This window comes from Embiotoca jacksoni, unplaced genomic scaffold, assembly GCF_022577435.1.
Source record: "Embiotoca jacksoni isolate LCO1_2020_lvr unplaced genomic scaffold, fEmbJac1.0.p SCAF_32, whole genome shotgun sequence".
In the NCBI taxonomy this organism is placed as follows: Eukaryota; Metazoa; Chordata; class Actinopteri; family Embiotocidae; genus Embiotoca; species Embiotoca jacksoni.
Genome location: NW_027185384.1, coordinates 2,815,845 through 2,839,676, shown reverse-complemented (window position 1 = coordinate 2,839,676; position 23,832 = coordinate 2,815,845). Strand labels below are relative to the sequence as shown.

Genomic DNA, 23,832 nt, shown 5'->3' with positions numbered 1-23,832 from the left:
ACAAACATGGATTATACAAACATGTGCCGTGTATGTCTGTCTGTGTGTGTGTGTGTGTGTGTGTGTACAGAGACACTGCAGATGTGTGCATGTTAACACTGCAGGGCGATCCGTGAACCTCCAAGGAAACAAACTCGGATATTCGGTATTGTGAAATTTGTGTGTGTGTCTACTGCACATATAACACTATGTGTGTTGCATTCTCTAGAGGTCTGTAGGGATTTTCTTGTGCCAGTTGTCATTATTATCTCTGTCTCTCTGGATGTGTATGTGCACAGTTTGACTGCGTATTCTGCAAGCGAGGCCATTTATGTTCGTTGTGTGGGTGTGTCAGGGTGCGCGTACGGTTCGGCAGTACGGAGGCCAGATGCGATTTACCAGTGCACTGATGAGCTGTGACAGTTCCTGCCAAGCCCCTCTCCTCCTCCTCCTCGTCCTCCTCCTCCTCCTCCTCTTCTTCCTTCTCCTTCCATCTCCTCTGGTTCCTTTAAGTCTCCTAACACCATACACCCTCCTCCCCCTCCCTCCCCTCATTCATGTCTATACTAACTGTACTCAGACTGACAGGTAAGCGGACCAAACAGGAGGAAAACATGAGGCCCCAATTTACCCCCCCTCCCCCTCTTTTCGCTCATTTTGGTTCCACTCCTCCCCAGTGTTACTGCTGTGGTATATCTTCAGATGCGAGTTATTTTGAGCTTGGGAGTTGGAGTCAGCTTTTTCTTCTCTCTGTCTCCCCCCCCCCCCCCTGTTTTTTTTTTTGTTTTTTTTTCTTCTTTTTCTTTTTCTTTTCTTTTCTTTTCTTTTTTTTATACTCTCTTTCTCCATTTTTCTCCCATGTGCATCAGGACAAGCCCAGTGGAAAACGCAAGTGGGGAGAGACGTGTACGCCACCGAGTGACTCACTTTTAAGCCCACTCGCTCACACTCGTGGTGTTTGTCTGTCTGCTTTGCGTGCATCGAACCTGAAGTGTTCTTGTGTGCATGCGCGTGTCACTGTGCGTTGTAATGTATGTACGCACTTGTGCGGTTTAAGTAGAGTTAAGGACAGCGTTGATGGAGCACACCGAACGGTCAACTTGCTGTTCTTATATAAGGCAACACAATGGCTCATCCGCATGCTACTACACACACAGAGCCCCGCCTACTCGTCTAACCCCCTCCACAGTTCACCTCAGCATGTGTTGACTTTGTAGACGATTTAAACTGTCGATACATCTCTCCTCGCCCTGTCTGCCGCTGCCTCACAGAAACATTCTCTCACTTTTCTACGCCTTTCTTCTGTCTCCATCTTCTTTGCACTTTCACATTATTAGGATTCTTTTTTTTTCCTGGAAAACTGCAGATTGATTGGCACTTGAATTTCTGTATCTTCATACCAACAAGCACTTAGAAGTCTGGAAGTCTTATAGCTTTTGTAGGTTGTCATTTCACATAGCTACTTTGAACAATACTTACGCAGTAGTATACCTTTGTTGACATAACGAGCTCTATTTCACATCTACAAGTTCAGACCTGACATTAAGATCTTAAAAGAAGTGTTTGAAAAATGTGGAATAATGTTGTCACAGCTGGTCAACTCATTACCAAGTGTAGCATAATGAAGGATTCTTCAGTACAACAACAAACGATGGACACGTTGGCATCATCCAAATCCTGTCAAACAGAAATCTGACAAAGCACAAACAGTAACACATTGGACCAAAAGGCAATAGTGAGCGTAGACAAATAACAAAACAGCAGAGTGTCAGACATATTTTAAGTGGAAGCTTCGGTATTGTGTTCATGCAATATTGATTCAAGGTTGTCTAAGGCAGCGCATTATTCAGTAAACATAATCACAGTTGGAATGCCATTTATAAAAATTAGATACTAATTAAAAGAATCCCGCTCACTCTAAATTTGATCCGAGGAGATCCAGTTTTCATCTTTCAGCAGACACACTCATCTCCTACCTGCTGTGTTTTTTTTATTTTTTTTAAAAAAATTTTTTAGCTTTTAAACTTTACTTCTCTTCTCCCACTCTCCTCTTTCTTTCGGTTTCCTCCCTCCCTCCTCTTCCCTTCTGTCCCCGTCCTCCGACTCTTATGTCTAGCCATGTGTGCGCCCAGAGCATCCCTCCAGCCTGGCAAGACGCGCTTTGACCTCAACTCGGGGAGCACGATGACGGGGGAGGAGGGTCGCCCACCTCATGATTCACTTGTGCGCTATTGGCTGGACGAGGCAGATTGGGAGCCAGTATCCCTCCTCACTACTGGAGGAATATTTTTGGCCCCGTTTCACTATTTGGCTGCCACTATTGAAAAAGCAAGGACTTGGCTTCCTCTTGTTTTTGAGGAGGACAGTATAGGAGACGGTGTGACTCGTTTTGGAAAGATTTAGATTACAGTTCTGTCGAGTGTAAAGCACACATCCGCCAAAAGCAAAAGTCATTTATAAACAGGAAATCTGTGTTTGAGATAAGAGCGATATCTTCAATATAAGCTGTGCAGATTTGCTCTGAACTTTCAGCAGTCAAATCTCTTTACCAATATTGGAGATTATTTAGCAGGCGGCACTGCAGTTCGTCCAACTCCGCATCACTGTGTCTGTCTGCAGGCCAGATCCGACCGGCCGTCTGGTCCAGAAATTAAAAACACAACACTGCACACATACCGAGTGGCAGCGGAGCGGCCTCGTTCAGGCAGCCAATGGGGTGCTTTTAGCGCACATTCTGTGTATAACGTCCTCGTTAATGACAGCAGGATCACAGCATGGGCACAGCCGGCCCAGTATATCTACCTGTCTGGTAGCAGCTAATCATGAACCGAGTGGCTGGTGCCACAAAATACAGGTGATGTCAGATTCTGTGACTAGAGTGACAGTCTTTTTGCATTCTGCCCAATAATGGTGGGTTGTTGTATCGTACGCAATCCCCTTTGTGTGTTTTTTTTTTTTTTTTTGCTTCGGGAAGTGTGTGCCCTCGTTCTTCATCTCTCCTTCTTTTTCCCTCCTGTACTGCCTCCCTCTCTCCACCCCAAACCTCTGCAGCCATTTAATGTTTATGCATGCGCGTTTGAGTAATGTTGTTATGCATACAGCGGTAAACATTGACTGCTTGTCTAAGGCTCCCAGAGCACTGCTTAATGAAAAAATAATGTCCACTTTGTCTGGGACTCATGCGCACCCCCCAGTGCATGTCTCTGAAAAGATAAGTTACTCTGAAAACAACACACTCCACTCAGTCAGCTAAATGCAAAACCAAAGCCCTATACTGTACACTCCCCCAACAAACACAGCCAAACATCACAAAGTATGACATGCTCCTGAGTCATGATTTCACCCTTGACGTTCCAGAAGCTGCGGTTGCTTCCAGCGGTAGCTTGCACACATTTGCAGCCCAGACCCCCCAGCCCTGCGACACTGTACAATCCAGCCAGCGCCATGCCTCTGCAATAGTCAAAGATGATTCCTGAGCTTTAGCGGGTAATTTGGAACGAAGGGAATTTACCCCAAATAGAACAAAACTTCCCCCGAGGACAGCGAGAGCAAACTGTTATTGGGTTACGGTTGAGACACAGCAGTGACTCCTCTCCTCTTTGCTGTAACCTTCCTGCAACTGCATAATAACAGTTTATTACGATGTACACGGAGTCTGTCTGGTCGGGGTAATTTAATGATGCTGTTGTCAGTTCATCAGGAGGCTAAAGTTGAAATCAGCTCCGTAGTCAAGTAATTAGACCCTGTCGCAGTTTTCTTTTGCACATAGTCAGCAGTGTGGAACAGCCTCGTTGGTGTTTGGTTTGATTGGCAGGAGGCACATTTATTTTCAAATGGTTTGAATTGCACTTAACTGTCAAGGAATGCATAATGCATCTTTGAGCAGCTGATGTGGACCCCTTTTTCTTGCTGCAACACAAAGTGGACCAAACCCATCGTGAAATATCGGGCAGTTGTTGCATCCAGCTAGCATCAGTGATTTCTTACTAAAGCTAATAGTGGCAGCTCTTTATATTTTAAACATAGCGTGTCTCACTTTCTGGCGTGTCTACATCACAGTCACAAGAATACTCCGAGCTAAGATAAGGTTAAAGTGGCTCACATCGGACGTGGACAATGTGATTATTAACGTCTTTTTTTTTATTTTTATTTTTTATTTTTTTTTTTTTTTAAACATTTTCTCTGATTGTTTCATTTTCTTGTTTTCTGACTCTTCCACCCAGTCGAGCTCTGTTCCCCACAGACCTTCTATAAGATGCAGTGGTACCTTTTGTCCCCTTTGTCTACTTCTCCATTCCTACTGCCTAATTGGCATAGAATGCTGACATTTACACTCTTTGCCCTCAGTGACATGGCTGCCTTTCCACCGTGAAACAGCTTATTAGTTCGAAATGATTCTTCCTTCTCCCCCCCCCCCCCCCCCCCCCCCTCTCTCTCTCTCTCTCTCTCTCTCTCTCTTGCTCTCTCCTTCTCCCTTGGGTTCATTCTTTACTTTCCCGTTTGAAGTTGCTCTGTTGTTTTGACCTGTGTCTATCAGAATCCTGATGGAGTACTAGCAGGTATGGGCTTTGTATACCAGATGAAAACATTCAGTATCTAGGAGGTCTCTTATTTGACAAGACATAAAGAAAATATGGTGTGGTACTTGACCCAAGAAATGTCTGTTTTTCTACCAGTGGAGGAGTGAATCTGCAGCTCAGGCACAAAATGGAGGAGTCCTAAATAGCTGTGTTCCTAAAAGGCCCCATTATCCGTTAGTAGGGGTGAAACGCCCTGACAATAACACAGAACGCATGGCATCGGCCCTTGGCTGAAGGGGCGGGGGAGGGGGGTGGGGGGGTTTGAGATTATCTCCGAGGGTCGGTGCCGCGCTGACTCCATCAATTTAAAGTGGAAGGGAAACGAGCAACGGCGTAAGAAAAGAAAAATGGAAAGCTATTTAACTCGAAGGTTATTACAATCCCGCCAAGGTTAAAGGAAGTCGGCTGGCTGGTGGATTTGGCAGTTCCCAGAGCTCCTTTACCATTGGCCCCTTTGCCAATGCAACATCCCTCTGTGCTGTCATGTTAAGACTTCCTCCAAAACATCCAGGAAAAATAACTGCTGCTAAAAAGTTTTTTTTATTACACCAGCAAAGTTTGTGCCCCACAAGATTTGTTTTAAAGACCTTAATGGAGCCATAAGTATGAAGACATGCTCACACATCCCCTGCTCCCCATGTGCCTGTCTTCCCTTCCCTTCCCTCCCCCACATCCCATCTGCCCAGCTGTGTGCCACACCTGGCAGCTCCGAACAACTGGAGAGTTGTTAAAAATGAATGAAAACCATTGAAGACAAGAGGAAACGAGGAATTAATCCAAGCCTGCGTGTTTGCTCGGAAGAGTGTTACTTCTGTTTTCCTGACGGATAATGATGGCGTTCATACAAGAGTGTGGGAGGGGCATGGGTGGCGAGCATACGGGTATTGTCATTCATACCTACATTCCTCCTGGCTGTATTTTATACATAATAGTTTTTTTTATTTTTTTTTATCCCGTGTCCCTGCAAAAACAACACCTGTCACTGTGTGAGTGTATTTACGTGCGTGTTTGTCTATTCACTCTGGGAGCAACACAAAAACCTCAGCCTCCTTTTGAAAATGCAAATAGGTTCTATTTGTGGCCTGCTCCTGTCAGAGAGTGGGTGAGCGTATTGAGGTGTGTGTGTGTGTGTGTGTGTGTGTGTGTGTATGTGTGTGCGCACCACATTTATACGCATGGTGTCAGCTCACCTTTGTGCACCTGTTAAACACAAAGTGTCTTTGCTGTGGATTTTTGTCCTCGGTATCCGTGCATTTCGATTTCTTTCTTTATTTTTGTTTGTTTGAATGTAATGTGTCACTATTGACGGCAAGAGAGATGCTTGTGTTTGAGGATAGAGTGTGTTTGTTTGTTTGTGTGTGTGCGCTACTGTGCTGTCTTTTACACAAAAATCTTTCAGCGAGTTCAGAGTCCAGTCGCTGTCACAGGACTGAAATAAAGGGGAAAGAGGGAACAAACAAGCTGACTGTGTGTGAATCTGTGTGTCTGTTTGTGTCTGCATGCTTGAGGAGGGGGTTTGTTGGTGTGTGCGCACGTGTGTTTTTTTGTTTTTTTTTCTTTCAGAGGTCTGCATCTGCAGCGGATGTGATGAGCAACTTTGAAAGTGCAATGTGAATAACTTTCTCTTTTGCTGTCCTTCTTTCCCTTCCCTTCCTTTCCCTTCCCTCTTCTTCTCTTCTCTCCCACATCCCACTTCCTCTGTCCCTCCTCCACCCTTCGCTCTCCAGGAGAAGAACAAGGACAAAGACAAGCGGTTCCGTCCGCTCTACGACATCCCCTACATGTTCGAGGCCCGTGAGTTCCTGAGGAAGAAGCTCATTGGTAAAAAGGTGAGCACCGGTGGCAGACATCGAAAGTTCCCAATCACTCCAATCACGCGGCTCTGCGTGCGTGTGCGCCGGCATGTGAAATCAACATGATTGCCTGTAATCATCTTTAATGAGTTAAACAATAAGCCTAAATAGGAATTCCCCTGATAGCTGTACAAATGCTACAGCAGCATCTCCCTACCCCCTCCCACCTCCCTCCACTACTCCCCTCCATCCTTACCATCCTCACCGGTAGCCAAATACATTTCTGAGCTGGATTTCCATTTCTTTTGGTCTTTCAGTGTGAATACCAAGTACTCTCGGTAGATGCCCTCGGGCTTGGTATTGGCCCGGACGCACCCTTTGAACAAGCAGTGTTGATTCCCCCTCTTGTGTCTATTGATCTACGGGGTCTGTACACCTCTGGGGCCGCTATGATTTACACGCATCTGACCCGGCAGACCCCAGCGCCGAGCTAAAGAGCGCTCCAGACACACACCAGGGCTGGACTGTTTGGGTTCTTTGTGTTAAATGTGAGTAGATGAACCACTGAATTATAGTTGGCTGTAAAAAAAACACAAAAAAAACTTAAACTTACTAAAATCAGCTTTAGTGTTTGAAATACTCCAGTTACAACTAATACAGGTGAGTATTGTCCTGTTTTAAAGGTGGGTAACTTTTGCATACGTAACGAAACCAAGTTTTCAGCACACACTGTAGGATGTTTTTAGGCCAGGGTCCCTTCAGCAAATCAGTGAACGCCTACATTGTTGTCATTGTCTGTACAGTGGCAATTTTGCCGCCTCCAGTGGCAGTAATGGCATGGAGAGAAGGCGGCTGTTACTGTCCACTGCCTGCCTTATGTTTTTTTTTTTTCCCTTGAAAGGTAACTTTAACACTTGTCAGATGAGGACAGGCCGCATTATAATGGAAACCTTGATGGAAATGACTGGAGAAATTTACATGGAAAGTCAATTTAAAGCCACAGACTGATGACAGACTGTCAAATTGATGCATTTATGCACAACCACACTGACAAAATGACTTTCCTAGACAGAAGTTATATCATAACTTCAATGGTTTTTTTTTTCCCCTTCTAACTGAGCCTCAAGATTTTGGACCTTTGACCTCAGCAAATCATTTCTCTGTGTTCTTTTAAAAAGGCTCAGCCTGTACCGCTGTTGGGCTTAGAATGTACCAATTTCAGGGGTCCAAATCACAGCAGTCTTACAGTAGATGGTGGAAAAACAACACTCCTCTCAAACACACTTTTATAACTGTACAAGTGAAACTGCACGACAGCCAGAAGGACTCAAACATGCACCCACTCAAAGCCAAAAGCCAAGAGAGTTCCTTTTGGCATTTAGTACGGGAGTGGGATTCATATCCCTGTCCCAGCTTCTCATCACAGTCATTTTAATCATCCTCATTAATGTTTTTTTAATGACAGTAAAATCAGCCGTAAGCTGGCTTTTGACAAGTGAAGCGAGAATAATGAATCTGCTGTTTATTTGTGCTGTTTGCGTTTGGGAAATAATGAGCATGTGCGTAATGGAAATAGGGGGACAGCCTTGCTAAGGTGTAAAAAAAAACCGGTACAAAACATGGCAGTGAAAAAATGTGCGCGTCGGCCTCATTTCAAGCCATATAATGAGTGTAAGGACTTAGTTTGTAGAATTGCGTGCCCACAGTGGCTTGTGTGCGCCTGGTGCCTTGATATGCATATAAATGAACTCACAATACATGTGTATATTTTGAGCCTGTAAAAATATAGATGCAAACATCCATGTACTGTGGCCATTAGTGCTTTGTTCGTGAAACTCAGTGAACAGGTGCAATCATAGTTCAGTGCATAATAATCATGCATGCACTATGATGCGTACTCCATGCTCCATATGTCTTACCAAGGTTTGTTACAAATGTCTTCAGCGAGCATTTGCACACCCAGAATCCGATGTGCCTCATATCACTCCGTGCCGTCTTTACACCCGGTTTAATTTCACTGTATTCCTTGCTTCGACTCGAGGGCGTTTCAAAAGTCAGCTCGGCTAAAGTGTTCCTGTATCTTTCTAAGCCTCGGGCGAATTGCTGCGCGTAGTGTTTTTTGGAGAGGAAAGTATGCATGATTGTGTATGCGTCAAAAGGAGTTAGTGTCCTAAGTGTGTTGACGATGCACGTTTTCACCGCAGTGAGTCGGCGGCCCCGTTTACAATGTGTATTAAGCTGCGTCCCGGACGATCCAATCACACGGGGATGGCTCCGAATGCAGGTGGGAGCGCAGTTGCTGACGTGTTGAGAGATTTGATCACTCCGGCTACGGTCGGAGGCGGTGGTCCATCGGGGATCTGTTTGCCCGCATGCAGAGTCACGCGAGGGCAAATGCAGCCTTGACCACTTAATCAGCGGTTTAATATGTGAAGAACAAAACAAACCTCCAAAGCACGGTCCATACTCGAGGCAAATTACCATCTCGTCTCTCTTGCTCCAGTGTTAGACACGACTTTCTTTTTTTCTTTTTTTTGGTCTCGAGTCTGCATTTCTCCTAGATCTGGGCTCACACTTCCCCGCTTTGTGTTTAAGTAGAATATACTGTGTTGTACTCGGCAAAAGTTTTAGTGAAGTGAGGATGTTTAAAAAAAAAACAATGCCATTAATAGTTTTCTTCATCAGTTAACTAAATTCAAAATACAGTAAATGGGAAAAAAAACAACAACACAGTCAGAATTTAGAGTTTAACAATAATGTGTTGTTCAAAATGATATCATAGAAACGGTGAACTTCACTGGGAATGTAATGATTATAAATAAGTATGAATTTAAAAACGCACACACCAACAGAGCAATTTCTAAATTACTCTGAGCATCTTTTTCTGCAGTTTGTTCTGTAAAAGAAAGGTTTTATATTGGGACATTGTACACGTTGATACCAATACATCTGTGATATTAACATGTGATGCTGAAATCAGCCAGTTTCTATATTGAATGATGGATAAGAAACTAAACATCTTGAGTGCTTAAAACGTCTGCACGGCACTGTATATATATATATATATATATATATATATGTCACTACATTTGATTAGTATTGACGTTGGATCTCCCGAGTGTGTGCTTATAGGCTCTTTGAAGTGAGTTCGGTTTAAGTGGAGAACTCTTACCCATTTGCCAGCAGTTCAGCTTTCCACCCCACCCCAACCCCCCCCCTACTCCCCTCCATCCTCACGCTGCAAAATCAATACCAGAAAAGAGCTCTGGAATGCCGCTTCACTCCCATTTCTTTATAGTTGCCGAGTCACAAGGCCGAAGAGTTAAACCTCCTGTCACCATGTATCATTTTAAACAACAATTACCGAGCCTGAAAGAAACTGCAGGGTTTTGAAGGTACAAAGCTTGATCCTTTTGCTGCCTTGGCAACAAGAAAGATATAGTTTGGATAAAAATGATCACAGGCGGGTGAATGTGTGTTGCGTGAGCTCAACACTTAACCCTAAAGGCTCTAGTGTTAAGCTATGCTACCGTGGCCCACTTGTATTGTCGAGATGGATGCAGGTAAAAGTGTACAGATGCATGTTGCACTCCAACAAGGAGAGGAGTTTAGTCGACCCACTTAGTGTCATCCTGTCTCAGAACAATAAGCTCAATGGAGACAGATTTGGAGCAGTAAGCATTAGTCGAAGACTCCAAGACCAGTTTTCCCTGAAATTTTGCTCGACAGAGCTCCACTTTTATCCTTCTTCCTCCCGCACAGACCCAGACAAAGAATTTATCCACACAGCGGGGTAATTGGGACTTGACTGGGTAGATTTAAAGTTAATACTCTTGTCTGGTGTGGGACTTGAGTTACTTACAGACTGTGGGACTGCAGGTTTATTATCAGATCACAGAAGGAGTATTCCTGCATCATCTATCTCAAAGTGGACTCGACCAAAGCTCGTCGTCCCTTCGAGTTACAAGGTTGAGTTATCAGATTGACCTACAGGCATTTCCCTCGACAGCGTTCTCTCCCAAAGCTCAGGGACTGCCGAAGAGTGCAATACATTACATGAAATGGGAAACAAGCAGATTTTCCCGTGACTAAAACCTCTAGAACGTGAGTAAGCATTAACCACTAGTCTCAGTGTGCTAAAGCTCAAAGCTCTAATGCCACCAGTCCGGTTTAGGAGAATCAAGCTATATTAAATGCTTTTTTTCCCCCCATTAAACCCTCTATTCCTCATCTTTATAAGGAGAGCATGGTGCTTTTGATCTTTTATAAAGCATATCTAATATCCATATTCAAAAGACTGCCTTTTTTTCTCTTTTTTTTTTTACCCTCTGCTTTGTGGAGTTTATATTTGATAGCGCTCTGAGGCAGAAAGGAATCTGTGCAATACCTGGTCTGCTCTTTGAAAGAGGACTTCACAGCAGCTCTGAACCTGTATCTTTGATCAGTTTCACGTTGACAAAAGTGTTGAATTAATTTTTTAATTTTTTTTTTTATTACAAGAGCCATGTGAGACATGGTAACTAAAACACTTGATTGTCACTTGGGGTGATTGAAATAATAGTTAAGGTGTGCTTTTTGGGGCATTTAGAAGAGACTTGTCGCTATCTGCGTCTGACTCATTTTACCTTCTAACTTCTTCAGAGGTATCCCTTTACGTCTGGCTAAAAATGCATTCAGGCATCCCCCCCCCCCCACCCCTTTTCCTCCTTTCTCTCGGTCTGTCCGTCTGTCTCCCTCCGTCTTTCTCAGATGTATCCCCACCCCTATTGAAATGGCAGCGCTTGCATGGTGACATAATCCCAAAAAGCTTGATTTGGCTAACTTTATAAGTAGTGCTTCTTGTGCGCCTGGGTCTCAGCCTCAGCAGAAAAAAAAAGTCGAATGGAAATGTTGCATTAAGCCACTTATCAGGGTTGAGCACATTCGGATAATCCTGCGTGCTCAAAGTGGCTCCTGTTATGCAGCTGCTTGTGTAGTACTGTTAGCGACAGAGTTTCCCCCTCTTCATTGGTGTGCAGGCGAGTGTGTGAATGCACTGAGAACGTCTTGTGCGCGACGCGGTATTTGGCGTGGCGTGGCGTGGCGTGCGTGTTCGTGTTCAAGCAGATGCGAAGCGGGTAGACCTGAGCGTCATCAGGTCTCTTGGTTGAAACTCCAGATGGGGCTTCCTCTTACTCCTCTCCCGCCGCCTACCTTCCTCTCTTCCTCTTTACGTTGTGCGGTCCCCGCCTCAGGTTCTTTTCCCTTCCAGCACAGCTCACTTCATTAAATGATAGCCAGCTGCGATTATAGCCCGCTAAAACACAGCAGCAACTTAAGCACCTCTTTTGTACACACACACACACACACACACACACACACGGTTGTTCACTCACCCACACACTCTCTGTTCTGTTACCTTTTTACCTTGCTTTCCCCTGTTGCACGTATTTTCTTAAGCATCGTTCCTCCCTCTGTCTTTGCGTGTTGAAGCGGTGAGAATGTCCACAGATCTTTTATGTTCAAACGCAGCTTCGTGTTGTCTTTACGGTGCGGGTGAGGCTGCAGCAGCACCTGTGTGTAATCCTGCATGTTATTAGAGCATCCTTTTCCTGCACTTGCTGCACTGTGATCACATGCAGTTTTCAACGAGATCCTAACCACTGTTAAAGGAGCTCGTCGATCCAAGAGCGCCTCAATTGAAACTCCTTTTGGCCAGCCGTAGACACAGCGTTGCCAATGTGCTGCCGGAAATGCCAAAGTTGGTCACACCAAATACGGATTTATTTACATTTTTTTTCCTGATTATGCTCTCCGTATGAACGTACTTGACAAATGACAACTATTAACGTCATTGTTTTTCAAACAATTTTGAAAAGATCCTCACTTTACTTTTATTGCCTAAAACCGTTGCAAACTACTCTAAATGCATCATTCTTTTACCGTTCCCATGTATGCCCCCAGGCATTTGAGCATGTGCGTATTCATACAACAGCACGAACAATTGGATGCGTGACGGATTTGTTCTTCAAACGCTCCCGTGCCACACACAGATACGTTGTAAACATGATCGGCGGAGTTTCCCATATATTCCCGTGCTGCTCGTCGCCTCAGCAGAACAAACGCGTCGTCTCGCATGTCTCCTGCCGTCCTTATCACTCCCCCCACTTTCTATTCCATCCGCTGCCTCGCCCCCTCTGTTTCTCTCTCCTTTGGTGTGTGTGTGTGTGTGTGTGTGTGGGGGGGGGGGGGGGGGGGGGGGTGTTCTTATAGATGGCTCTGCCTTATCGGGAGATCGGTTAGATGGCCCGTGGAAATGGGCCCGCAACTCTTCTAATCTAACATTGCTTGGGCGAAGTTTATAATCTGTCAACACCTTGCTTAATCGGGAAATACCGGCATTCGGGATACACAGCTCTACAGCATCCAGCATTGCATTTTGCGTTTGTGTTAAAGTCTCCCCTCTCACACCTCTTATTTATTTTTTGGTTCCATTTTCCTATTTATTTATTTATTTTTTTTTAATTCATCTCATTTCATCCTCTCTAGCTAACCTGAATACTTCCCTCCTTTTGTTTGTCTCCCATTCTTCCTGGCCCAATGGGCATTAAACACAAATGTACCCAATAACAATGCAAAAATGTTTCCCTCATTTCAATGGCTTCACTTTTCAATAAAGCTGAATAGACGTTACAAGCTCTTTCATGTTTGGACTACGAGGAAATGAAGAGCTTCAATGGCGGCCAGAGGATAAAAGACTGGTTACAAGATTGAGGAAATTGGTGTTTTTTTAAGAGGAGGATGTTTCACAACTGAGAGCATCACAAAGCAATTCTGTTGTTGATAATATGAGGCTTAGTCAGGATATTGCTATTATTAATGTACATTACGGTGCAAACTGGGTGAAAATGTTCTCTCATTTAGGTTAGATTAAATTTGTGGAGTTTGTGCCAATACTACTTCTGCCTGATTATTTCTACTATGGTTTCTTTTATAGGGTTGATTTTTCTTTTCCCCACACATCAAACTATTTTTATTTAAAAAAAAAAAAAAAAAAAAAAAATTTTTAATCAATACCAACCTGATAAACTTCGTTGTTCTGTGAAATTTGTCTCCAAAAATAATTTCTTTTGTTGATGTAAAGTGTCTCGGAAACATGCTGTCTTCTGCATTCAGCAGCACAGCTAACTGTGGCCCTCCGAACATAATATCAATCTCTCGGTGTCCTTTTTGTTTTTCTCCTCCTCTTTGAAATGGCAGATAGCACTTACTGCTGAACAATACACTACAGCACTCCATTCGGCTTTGACAGAAGCTTTTCTCTTCCCCTGCTCTTGTCACCATGTCCTCATCCTGTCCATCTAACGACAGGCCGACGTTGTTCCCGCATGTCCCTGTAATGGGCCTGTCTGCATTGTCTCTGCCTGACTCGTGCCTACGCTGTGACGCTGAGCCAGATTCCCACATTCCCACATTTATTTTGATTTTTTTTACCACCATTTTTACTTTCCCATCACACTTGTCTGACACGGTTGACACGTAGCTCTTAAACTGTCGATCGCGGCGCACCGGTATGGCTGCATCCCTGCTGTTAGCGCTGTCTGCCTGTGTTTGGCCCACAAAGCAGGCTTTCCCTGTCACATGCCCGTGGATATATGCACACAGCTGAGTGACAAAATTCTATCTTCAGGGTGGGTGGGTGGTTTGGAGTTTGTCCCGAGGGAGCTGTGGTGAGAACACACAGCGTAGGGTCATTTGGGTTCTATCACTGTTCACTGTGTGTGTGTGTGTGTGTGTGTGTGTGTGTGTGTGTGTGTGTGTGTGTGTTAATACGCCTCCTCTGGGAAGATCTACAGTGCTCTCTGATGTGATTCGCACTGACTCGGGGTGACCTTGAGAACTGGAACAAACGCAGGGACGCACACGCACACGCACACGCACAGCCCAAACATTAATTATTATGGTAGCTGGTGTTGTCTTCACTTTGCCTCACTACTCTTAGTGTATTTTGACCTCCGGCTTATGTTCCCCTTTAGGTCAATGTGACAGTGGACTACATCAGAGCAGCTACCGGTCCCGGAGAAGGCACGCCTGCTTTCGCAGAACGCACTTGTGCCACGGTCACAATTGGCGGCATGTAAGTAGTGTTTCACTTATACCACACTGAGTGGTCCACTTATTGTTTTTGTCTGTTCTAATCTGGTTTATTCTTCTATTTAAGAGGTATATATATGCAAATTTTGTTTAAGCTCTGCAGCCCTTACTGGAGGATCATACAAAATATTGTTTGCCAGCGTAAAAGACTTCACTAACACTCTTCATTTTCCTACTCAAGCCGTCTGTCTTTGCAGCGCTTTAAATTTTGAGTTCATCTGATGCAAGTCACAGAATGATCATTTTAAATGCTTGGAACTTGTAATCTTCCCGTGAATCACAAAGAAACCTGAAAGTGCTTCTTTGTATTTGAATTTCGTGAAAAAGGTCACCTCAGTTCAAGTAATTAATTTCTATCTACAATCACTACTTTGAAGAAATCCGGTTCATCTGTTTGAAACATGTATTTTACACAGCACTACTGATACAGACGTTATCAAACTATTCAAATTTAATCAATACCAGAACAGAGGAGCTTTAATGCCACATGACTCAAAATGAACCTTAAGAAGTTTCTTCTTTCTCAAGAAAACAGTTGAAAGCTACACGTACCTTCTGGTTTTCTGTGTGTGTTACTCAAGGCTGCAAAGCACCGCCACACATGGAGACATGAGTGCGTCTTTGTCATCAAACCAACCGTCTTGTAGCTGATAGTAGTTTCCTCCACGGAAGTCAGGATCTGGCCTTGTCAACAGCCAATTACAACCCAGCATTAGCCAGCTACAACAGAGACGCTCTGTTTCCCAGATAACAGACTGCTGGTGTCAGGGGCCGGGGCCGAGGCGGTCCGGGGCCGAGGGGGTCAGCGGGCCGGATGATTTTGACCTTGTGGGACCTTTTCATATGGTGTATTGTATTAATCATCATTTCCGTCTGTGGTCGGAGACTTGGCTCTCTGTGTTGCGTTTTAGAAGAAATGGACTCTGCCTGAGACTTTGTGGGCTCCTACTAATTTTGTAAACCAATTCCTAACAAAGGCACTTCTGCACAGCCACTTGTGTACGCAGCCTCTTGGAGAATTTGCCACACTTAAATTGTGAATTAAGGCTGTCAGCTGTGTCTTGTCGTGTAATCCCAGACGTGTTGTGGCCTTCACATCGGTTGCAAGACTTTTTCTTTTTGTCGTCGCAGATTTTTTTTTTTTTTTCTCCCATAACTCTGATGCTACATTTTGGATTGTTGTTCTTGCTGCACAATTAATATGGGACTAAAGTGCCAAAAACTTTAGCACAGTATTGTATTATAAAAAAAAACAACTAAATTTAATAATTAAAAAAATACTTTGGTGTTTGCTTTCTCTTTACTTTTTGTTTTCTTTTGTTTCTCCCAGTTTTCATCCAATTAAGAACTGTTGATGTAGAAAACGTTTAGAATGTAGAAGAAAAAAAAACTTTAATTGATGACAACAAGGATGAAATATCATGTCAGGTATAGTGCACTGAGTGACTGAAGCTTATTTCTGAAGAGTTTATTCCTGTTCCAACAATTCTTTCTCCCGCATTTTTACTAGAACACTGTTGTTCTTGGGACCACTGACTGCTACATTAGGCACCACAAAACTCCCCTCTTTCTCCCCTTGATCCTCTCTGTACACCAGTACCACAGTGAGGAAGTGGTTAGTCAAGTGTGTAATGTCAACATTTAAGTGACCTTTGTTCCTTTGCAAAGCCACCTTTGGGATTTGTCATGTTCGTATTTTTTTCGTTGAGCTAGCTCTCTTAGAATTCTGTGTGAAGCCGAGGGTTGGTTTTTTTTTTCTTCTTCTTTTTTTTTTTCTTTTTTCTTGCCGTGTTTCTAAAAGTAATCTCTTTCTTCGTCCCTTCCTTTCACCAGTAACATAGCGGAGGCTCTGGTCAGTAAAGGCCTCGCCACGGTCATCAGATACAGACAGGATGACGACCAGCGCTCCTCCCACTATGACGAGCTGCTTGCCGCAGAGGCACGGTGAGGAACACACAAAGCACTTTCACACTCCCCATCTGCCTTGAACTTGCACCGCAATACACTCGACACAATGGGTCTCTCCAATGACGGTTAATTCTCATAAAGGCCCTTTTTTTTTGTTGTTTTTTTTTTTGTTGCTTCAAATAGAAACACGTGCATGTGCACACTCTACACAAATCATCTCTCGTGACCTTGACAATTTTTTTTTTTCTTGGGAAATATAAGAAAATCAAATATGACCTTGATACTTTTTTTTTTTTTTTTTTTTTTTTTTTAAATTACTTTTGCTCTCACATCCAGCACCGTGCAGGTAAAGTAACTCGCTTGATGTTATATTTCAGAATTTATTGTAGCAGCGTCACCATCATAAGTCAGAGCCCATCAAAGCTGTTGCTACATTTTCCTCAGAAAACACGTCATTACTCTCAAATATATTTACTCATACGTATATTGGTGCCTTTTTTTTTTTTTAACATGCCTGCACACGCACGCAAACACACACACACACACACACACACACACACACACACACACACACACACACACACACACACACACACACACACACACACACACACACATTCCTAAGCAGCAGACGGTAAATCAGAGGCTCTCTTTACACAGGCCCTATGAATATAATTATATGGAGGTGCAGTGGCGAGATTTAGTACAAGCTTTATTACTCTGCCATAGATTAAGATCTGCTTGCTATAGGTAGAGCAGATGCAGCCACAGACTCTTTTTTTTATAGGATTAACCCTTCCTCTCATCTTTCGTTCATGCAGTGTCACTGCCCACTCGCCCTCCTTTCCTCCTCTCGCCACCTCTACTGCTTTCCCTTTTCCTCCTTTTCACATTTTGTCCTTATTCCTGCTCCTTAGCTGCTTTCAGTTTTGTCCTTCTTTGGCCTTGCTCTTCTGGGTCTTTCTCTTTTCCCATTTCTTTTTTTCCCTCCCCCCTTCTCCTTTCGCTCTGTCCCTGGTGGGGGCCTATTAGAGTTGATGAGAGGTTTCTGTCTATAGCCTTGGTTATATTTTTAGTTGCCCCTGCTGAAGGCCAGTGGCCCACAGCCTTCAAGGAACTCTCCTCCTGGCTATCAAATGCACATATATATACATGCGTGCATTCATGTACATGCTATATCTTAGAGGCACTGATCTGCATCCCAGTGACCCAGTAGTGACAGGATTCCTCTCTACAGCAGCAACCACAGGTCATCTTCATCTCATTTGGCCCTTGAGGCTTTTATTTTTAAAGCAACTCTCAGCAGCACCAATCATCACCACTAAAACCCCCAGCTGACCTTTTAGAAGTGTCTCCTGTCTCACCATTTTTCCTCATTCCACCATTCTAATCATAATTTATCCTCCATTATAATTCCTCTACCACCATTTCCACTTTCCATCCCTAATTTATAGATTAGGGGCAGGGGAGTCCTCCCACTAGTGCTTCCAGTGGAGCAATTCAGGGAATAAAAACTGAATGAATTTACATTCTACTTCACAAATCCACAAAGGCTCCCTCTGTATCAGTGACGCCATAAAGAACTACTGTTTCTCCAGGTGTATTAAACACTCCGCTTCGCCTAGGTGTATTAGAGATACTTAATAAATGTTTTAGATGCGTATGTTTATACTTTTGCTGCTTGTCTGTAGGGCCATCAAGAACGGGAAAGGACTGCACAGCAAGAAGGAGGTTCCCATCCACAGAGTGGCTGATATCTCCGGGGTAGGTATCTTTTTGTGTATGTATACCCAGGTTACACCGGATTTTCTAGGATAAAAATCTATATAAGCACTGGCTATAATTATACTTAAATTTATTTTTTTTTTTTATAAATGTAGACTCATTTACACACTGCCTTCGTGACACTCAAAAGATACATCAAGTCCAGTAATCCTCAGAAGACGATCTATAATCCACGACTCACCCCTATAAGTGGCCTCTAAAAATAATCAGTGGCATTAATAAAAACCATCAGCGGTGCTCGGTCCTGGCTTGTTTACGTGTGCCTAGGGGCTTGATAGAGGCATCATTTGGCTAATGAAGCCTGATTGGGAGTGCTCACAAAATGAACATTAGCGTGGGAAAACCATAAAATCTCTCAGTAACGAGTAATGGGTGATTAGTACACATTCTTTTTAAGCATGTGTTTTTGTTCGCACCACCCAGCGGGCTGTTTAAGAAAAAAAAAAAAGTCCTATTACTGTGTCTTCTTGTCTTCTGTTCGCTTTATTCTCACTCTCTCCTTTAATGGAAAATATAATTCTTGTTGTTAATTGTTGAAAACTTGTCCTTTTTTTAATTTTTTTTTATTCACAGTTAATGTTTTGTTTGTGACTTTCTCTCGAGGCTCCCCTACATACCATCAGAGATGCAATCCTGCGTGAATATAGGTTGTCACAGTGCCCTTCTATATCCAAGTGGAGTCAGTATTAACTCTATACACTGCAGTGTTGTCGCTGTCCACATTTGCCAGGTTGAATGGCCGGGTTAGACGAGCTCACGCAGAGTAGAGCCGAGGACCAGTCTCGTTGGTGAATGGTAAAGGGAAGAGATGCGATACAGTGATATGTGAGTTTGGTTTTCTGTGACAGCTGTGAGCTTCATCAGTTGAAAACCTAAAGAAATGCATACAGATAAAAAGCATGCACATGCTGTTGAATTCAAGCTGGTGTGATACAAAACGTGTGTGTTGATTTGTCAATTTGCTATTGTTTACTGAAAAGAAGCTTCATTGGCCGCTTCGGGTGGAGCTCAGCTATGTGAATAAATGTTAAAGTAGCTCTCGGAGGAGAAAAGGTTGGAGGCCGCTGCCCTAGATTATACCTCCGTTTGTGTCAATGACCGAACTAACCTGTATAAATCGCTGACTCAACAAGTACACGATCCCACGCACCAGTTTGGAATGTCATCAGCTGGGTCCATCAACCCTGGCCGATTTTTTTTTTTTCTTTAGAGATTGCCTGAACTTCAGCAGCAGCTTTTATGTACATACGGTGTGTACTCGTGGACTACCCGTCTCTTATACGTTTTGAAAGCCACTAGATGTTGTGAATAACTCGACGCTGAACTTCAGAAACATTAGCACCTCGTTGTCTGTCTCGCTAGAGCTCTCTTGTAGTGCTTGCACATGTCGGCTCCAGAGACACATTTTGTTAAATTAAACAGGGTCTCCTTTTCTGTGTGTCTCTCTCTCTCTCTCTCTCTCTGTCTCTCTCTCTGTCTCTGTCTCTCTCTCTCTATCAATCAGAGTGCCTCCACCAGAGTAGGTGGTCATATGTAAGCTCTGTAAGGTGTCGTTTAAAGTGTTATGACGGTGCTTTGGAACAGAGGCTTTCTGCCAAGTCAATTAAAGCTGTTTAACAGGACTTTAGAGTCCGACTAATAAGGCCGACATCGCTCTGGGTAACTGCTCTTGGATGTTAGTCCCTTCCACATTGTCATCATCGTCACCTCCCCATGCCTTATTGTGTCAGCAGGACAGATAAATTACGAGACCCTGTAAAAATAATTATGACGGGGAATTGTTGTGCTGACTGAGCAGCTCTGTTATTTCATCAGGGGTTTTATTACATTACATAGTTATAAACCTCCACCCAGCTTAACTGGCTAAATTGACCGCATTCAATGTGCAGCAATGACTTGGAGGGGGAGAGGGGGGGGGGGGGTTGCAGGAGGAGGTGCTCAATAATTAATTAAACATAATAACGGTGAGAATAAAGCAATGTACCCTACCCTTCTTTGAAAAGGAGGACTGAACATCTTACTCATTAAGAACGGTCCCTTTAGGCCAGCAAATGCCGCGGCGGTGTTCATATTTAAAATGATTCCGCTTCCTCGTGTTCATGTGTGACATCAACACGGTGGTAACCCTCCACCTCCATGGCTTTATTTATTCGCACCACCCTGTCAGTGGTTCAGGTCAGTGCCATTACACGCAGCTGCCAGCCCCCCCCTTCTCTCAGCAACTCTTGTCGGTTTCCAACAGGACGTACATGATTTGCAGCACTGTCTAGGATCGTTGCCAGTGACTGCCGGTAGGAATGTGTGAGCACGCACATGCACCAGTTGTTTGGCTAGGCTAATGTAATGAGCATTTTAATAAAAGGACCAAAATAGCAACATCGCCACCCCCACCCCAACATCCTTCTCTGTCACACACGCACACGGAAATACACAATCCTATACGTCAGCATCCTTTGGCGGTAAAGGTTTTGCTGAAAGGGATTATGTACATTTGAGTGGGATGCAGTCACAAATAGAGCAGAGATAGGTTTATAAACGTATAGTGTAGGAGATGTACAGAGGTGGTGGGAGGCGAGTGGATAAAGCACTTGACTCACCTCATGCCTCTAAAGGTTGCATAATGAGGTCCTCTCCTTTCTCATGTCTCTTCCTTTTTCTTTTTTTTTTTTTTCCCTGAACCAAGTTAGACTGCACAGCCCACACACTGCAGGTGCTGCAAATGTGTTTGTGTGAACGAGAGAGTGTTTGGATTTGACGTCTCCCACTCAAGAGGTTATTTTGGATTTCAGTGGGTGGAGTTCAGGTGGTGCATCTTATGGCTAAAGCACATACCCTTTACTCACAGACTCGTGTGTTTGAGCCCCGCTGGCGATGCACGATGTTTGGAGTCCGTCTCTAGCGTTGCGTGCCGGTCCCTAAAATGAAAGAAAGTATTGATATTTGTGTGTGTGTGTGTTTTGAGCCTCTCTGAGCTCTCGCGTCGAGTGACAGCAGCAAATGGGGAACACGTGTTCAGTCCGTCTTTCCTCGTTTGAACTCCGTCCTTCCCTCGGAGCCTTTGTGCCTACTCCCATAATCCACGCTGGCACACGCACACGCACACGCACACTACACTGGTCCATGACTCACTGGTCTGTTGTGCCTACATGCTCATGCCCGGAGTAGGCACATATTAAATTATTTTTTATCGTTTATGAATCTTCCCCCTGTCACTGCATCACCAGCCCTGCATGAACACACATGATTTAGCTCCCTTTGTAATTTTGGCCCGAGCACACCAATAAACTAATGACTCACCCTTGCAGACAGAGATGGAAAGCAGGAAGGGAGAGAATTATTTTTGATTGCATGAGGTTCCAGACGTGTCGCTGAGAAGCGGAGCGGACTTCATTAGGCCACACCAAGATTTAAAGACGTCTGGAAAATGGACACAGATTCTGGCTTCAATAAACCTTTCCAGTCTGTTCACCGTGTCTATTTTGGTCGCTCTAGTTTTAGTGTACGCTGTATCCAGGTTGATTTTGTCACACTTATTTCAGGTTTTTCCTTTTCTTTTCTTTTTTTTTTTTTTTTTTAGCAGTGATGGAATTCAGTTGAATTAAATTCATTTGACTATAAGTCTTTAAGGAAAAGCTTTTTTATTTCTCTGATACATACTCATACACTAGAGAATATTCTGTACACAGGATTATAGCAGGATCTTTGCTTTACTACTGTCAAAAACAATTATTTGTTCACAAAAAAGCAAATCACTCGGTGAAGTTTTATCGTAAGAAAACTACAGAACTCGATAAGAAAAAAAATGGTCATTTAATGTCATCTCTGTCTCTTCTTCCTTCATCCTGTAGGAGACACAGAAAGCCAAGCAGTTCCTGCCCTTCCTGCAGAGGGCCGGCCGCTCAGAGGCTGTGGTAGAATACGTCTTCAGCGGCTCCCGCCTCAAGTTGTACATGCCCAAAGAAACCTGCCTCATCACGTTCCTCCTTGCTGGTGGGTATCTTCAGATATGAAGGTCATTTCATTCCGTGTCCTATAACGGACTCACTTCTGGGTCTGGTTAGGTATTAGTTTCTGCCTAGGTAAAGTTCATTGGCATATCTCTCAGTAACAGACACTATTTTCAAAGTGTGTGTGTGTGTGTGTGTGTGTGTTACGGCTCGTGCAGACGGGATATGTCATGTTGGGACACCTGCGAGCTCAGGGGTCAAAGTTGAAGCCCTCCGCACACATCTCGGCAGCCAGGCCTGAGAGGGCGGAGGGGGGTGGCTGCCCCGTCCCGGTTTGTTTCCGCCGTCCTGTTGCTTCCCCTCGACCCGGGGTCATCACACTGCCAACCGCAGCCCACCTTTCAGAGCACCGGTGTTGGCATGAACCATGCGTCCCCTTTAACCTCCTCCCTCACCCTCACCCTCACCCCCCCCTTTCTGGCTCTCTGCCAAATTTGAAATCGACTCCTACAAAACAATCACAAAGCCTGCCGTCTTCCAACCCGTTTTCAATTGCTCTCCTCCCGAAAGTATCCGAGAAGGTCATGTTGTGAAAACCTGAAATGTTCTCAGAATGTAAAGTCATTCCTGTTGGCATTCAATAACAGTCAGTTTATTGTTCCCACCAGGGTTTGTTTTTGTGTCTTTTGTTTTGTATCTGACCTGATGAGCCGGAGCACAGAGCACAGCTTATGCACTGAAAAGAAACAGACCTGTAAAAACTCCTCGATTGATCGAACAGAAGGAATTTATTAGCAACTACGCATTGTAAAATGATATGAATTATTCATTATTTTTTGTAATTTATCAAAGCAAAAACAACAAACATTTGCTGGCTCCCGTTTCTCAAATGTAGGAATACATTTCTTTGTCAAATGTCAGAATAAATATTCGGTTTTTGGACTGAATACGAGTAAAAAAGCAAGTGAATAGATACCACAACCCAACATGAATACATCATCTTAGATTGCTGGATGTACTTCACTTGATTATTCTAATGAAAATAATTGTTAGTTGCTGTCACGGTAAGAAATGTGTCCACTCTTTTCGATTTTTTTTTCCTCCCCACGTTCAGTGAGAAAACAGCTGTGTGATGTTTAGGGCGAGATGCAGATGGGATGAAATACAGACTGTTTGATAGCAGGTCCAGTCATTCATTTCAGCTCTTCGTCCGTCTTGACAGTTTGTGCTCGTAATAAAAACATTGAGACTATATCTTTGGCAGCCAGCAGTGATTTGCACATCCTCGCAGATCACAGGGAACGGTGAGAAGGCTTAGCCCCCTCCACAACGGATGATACTCTTGTCATCGTTGCAATCAGAACGCGTTTGAATCCATCTCCCTTTCTGTCAGACATTTGCCCACTGTACAGTTCCTCCTCATTTCCAGTAGATTTAACACCATACATTTCTGACAAACACAGATTCAGTTTAATTACGCGTGGCCCAATCGTTGATGCATTAATTAATTTATTAATTTTGCTTCTGATTGTTTTTGCTATCCATTGATGGCTTTTGTAATTGTATTTTTCTTCTTTTTTTTTTTTGTCCATCGCTGCCACAAGATGTATTGAAATGACCCCGGCCAATAAGGACCATACAGAATATATATGTAGCATTATTTCCCAATAACGGTGAATAACATAAACAACTTCATTTAAAAAAAAA

The 23,832-nt window shown here is 43.7% G+C and overlaps 1 protein-coding gene across 1 annotated transcript in view; it reads left to right on the top strand.

Moving 5' to 3' along the window:
- Nucleotides 1–23,832, top strand: part of snd1 (staphylococcal nuclease and tudor domain containing 1) — a 169,609-nt gene that overhangs the window by 23,472 nt on the left and 122,305 nt on the right. Inside the window, exons 11-15 of the mRNA XM_069164812.1 lie at nt 6,287–6,388; nt 14,368–14,468; nt 16,319–16,429; nt 18,085–18,157; nt 22,027–22,168. Coding sequence (XP_069020913.1) covers nt 6,287–6,388; nt 14,368–14,468; nt 16,319–16,429; nt 18,085–18,157; nt 22,027–22,168 — 529 coding nt within the window. The remainder of the gene's footprint in view (nt 1–6,286; nt 6,389–14,367; nt 14,469–16,318; nt 16,430–18,084; nt 18,158–22,026; nt 22,169–23,832) is intronic.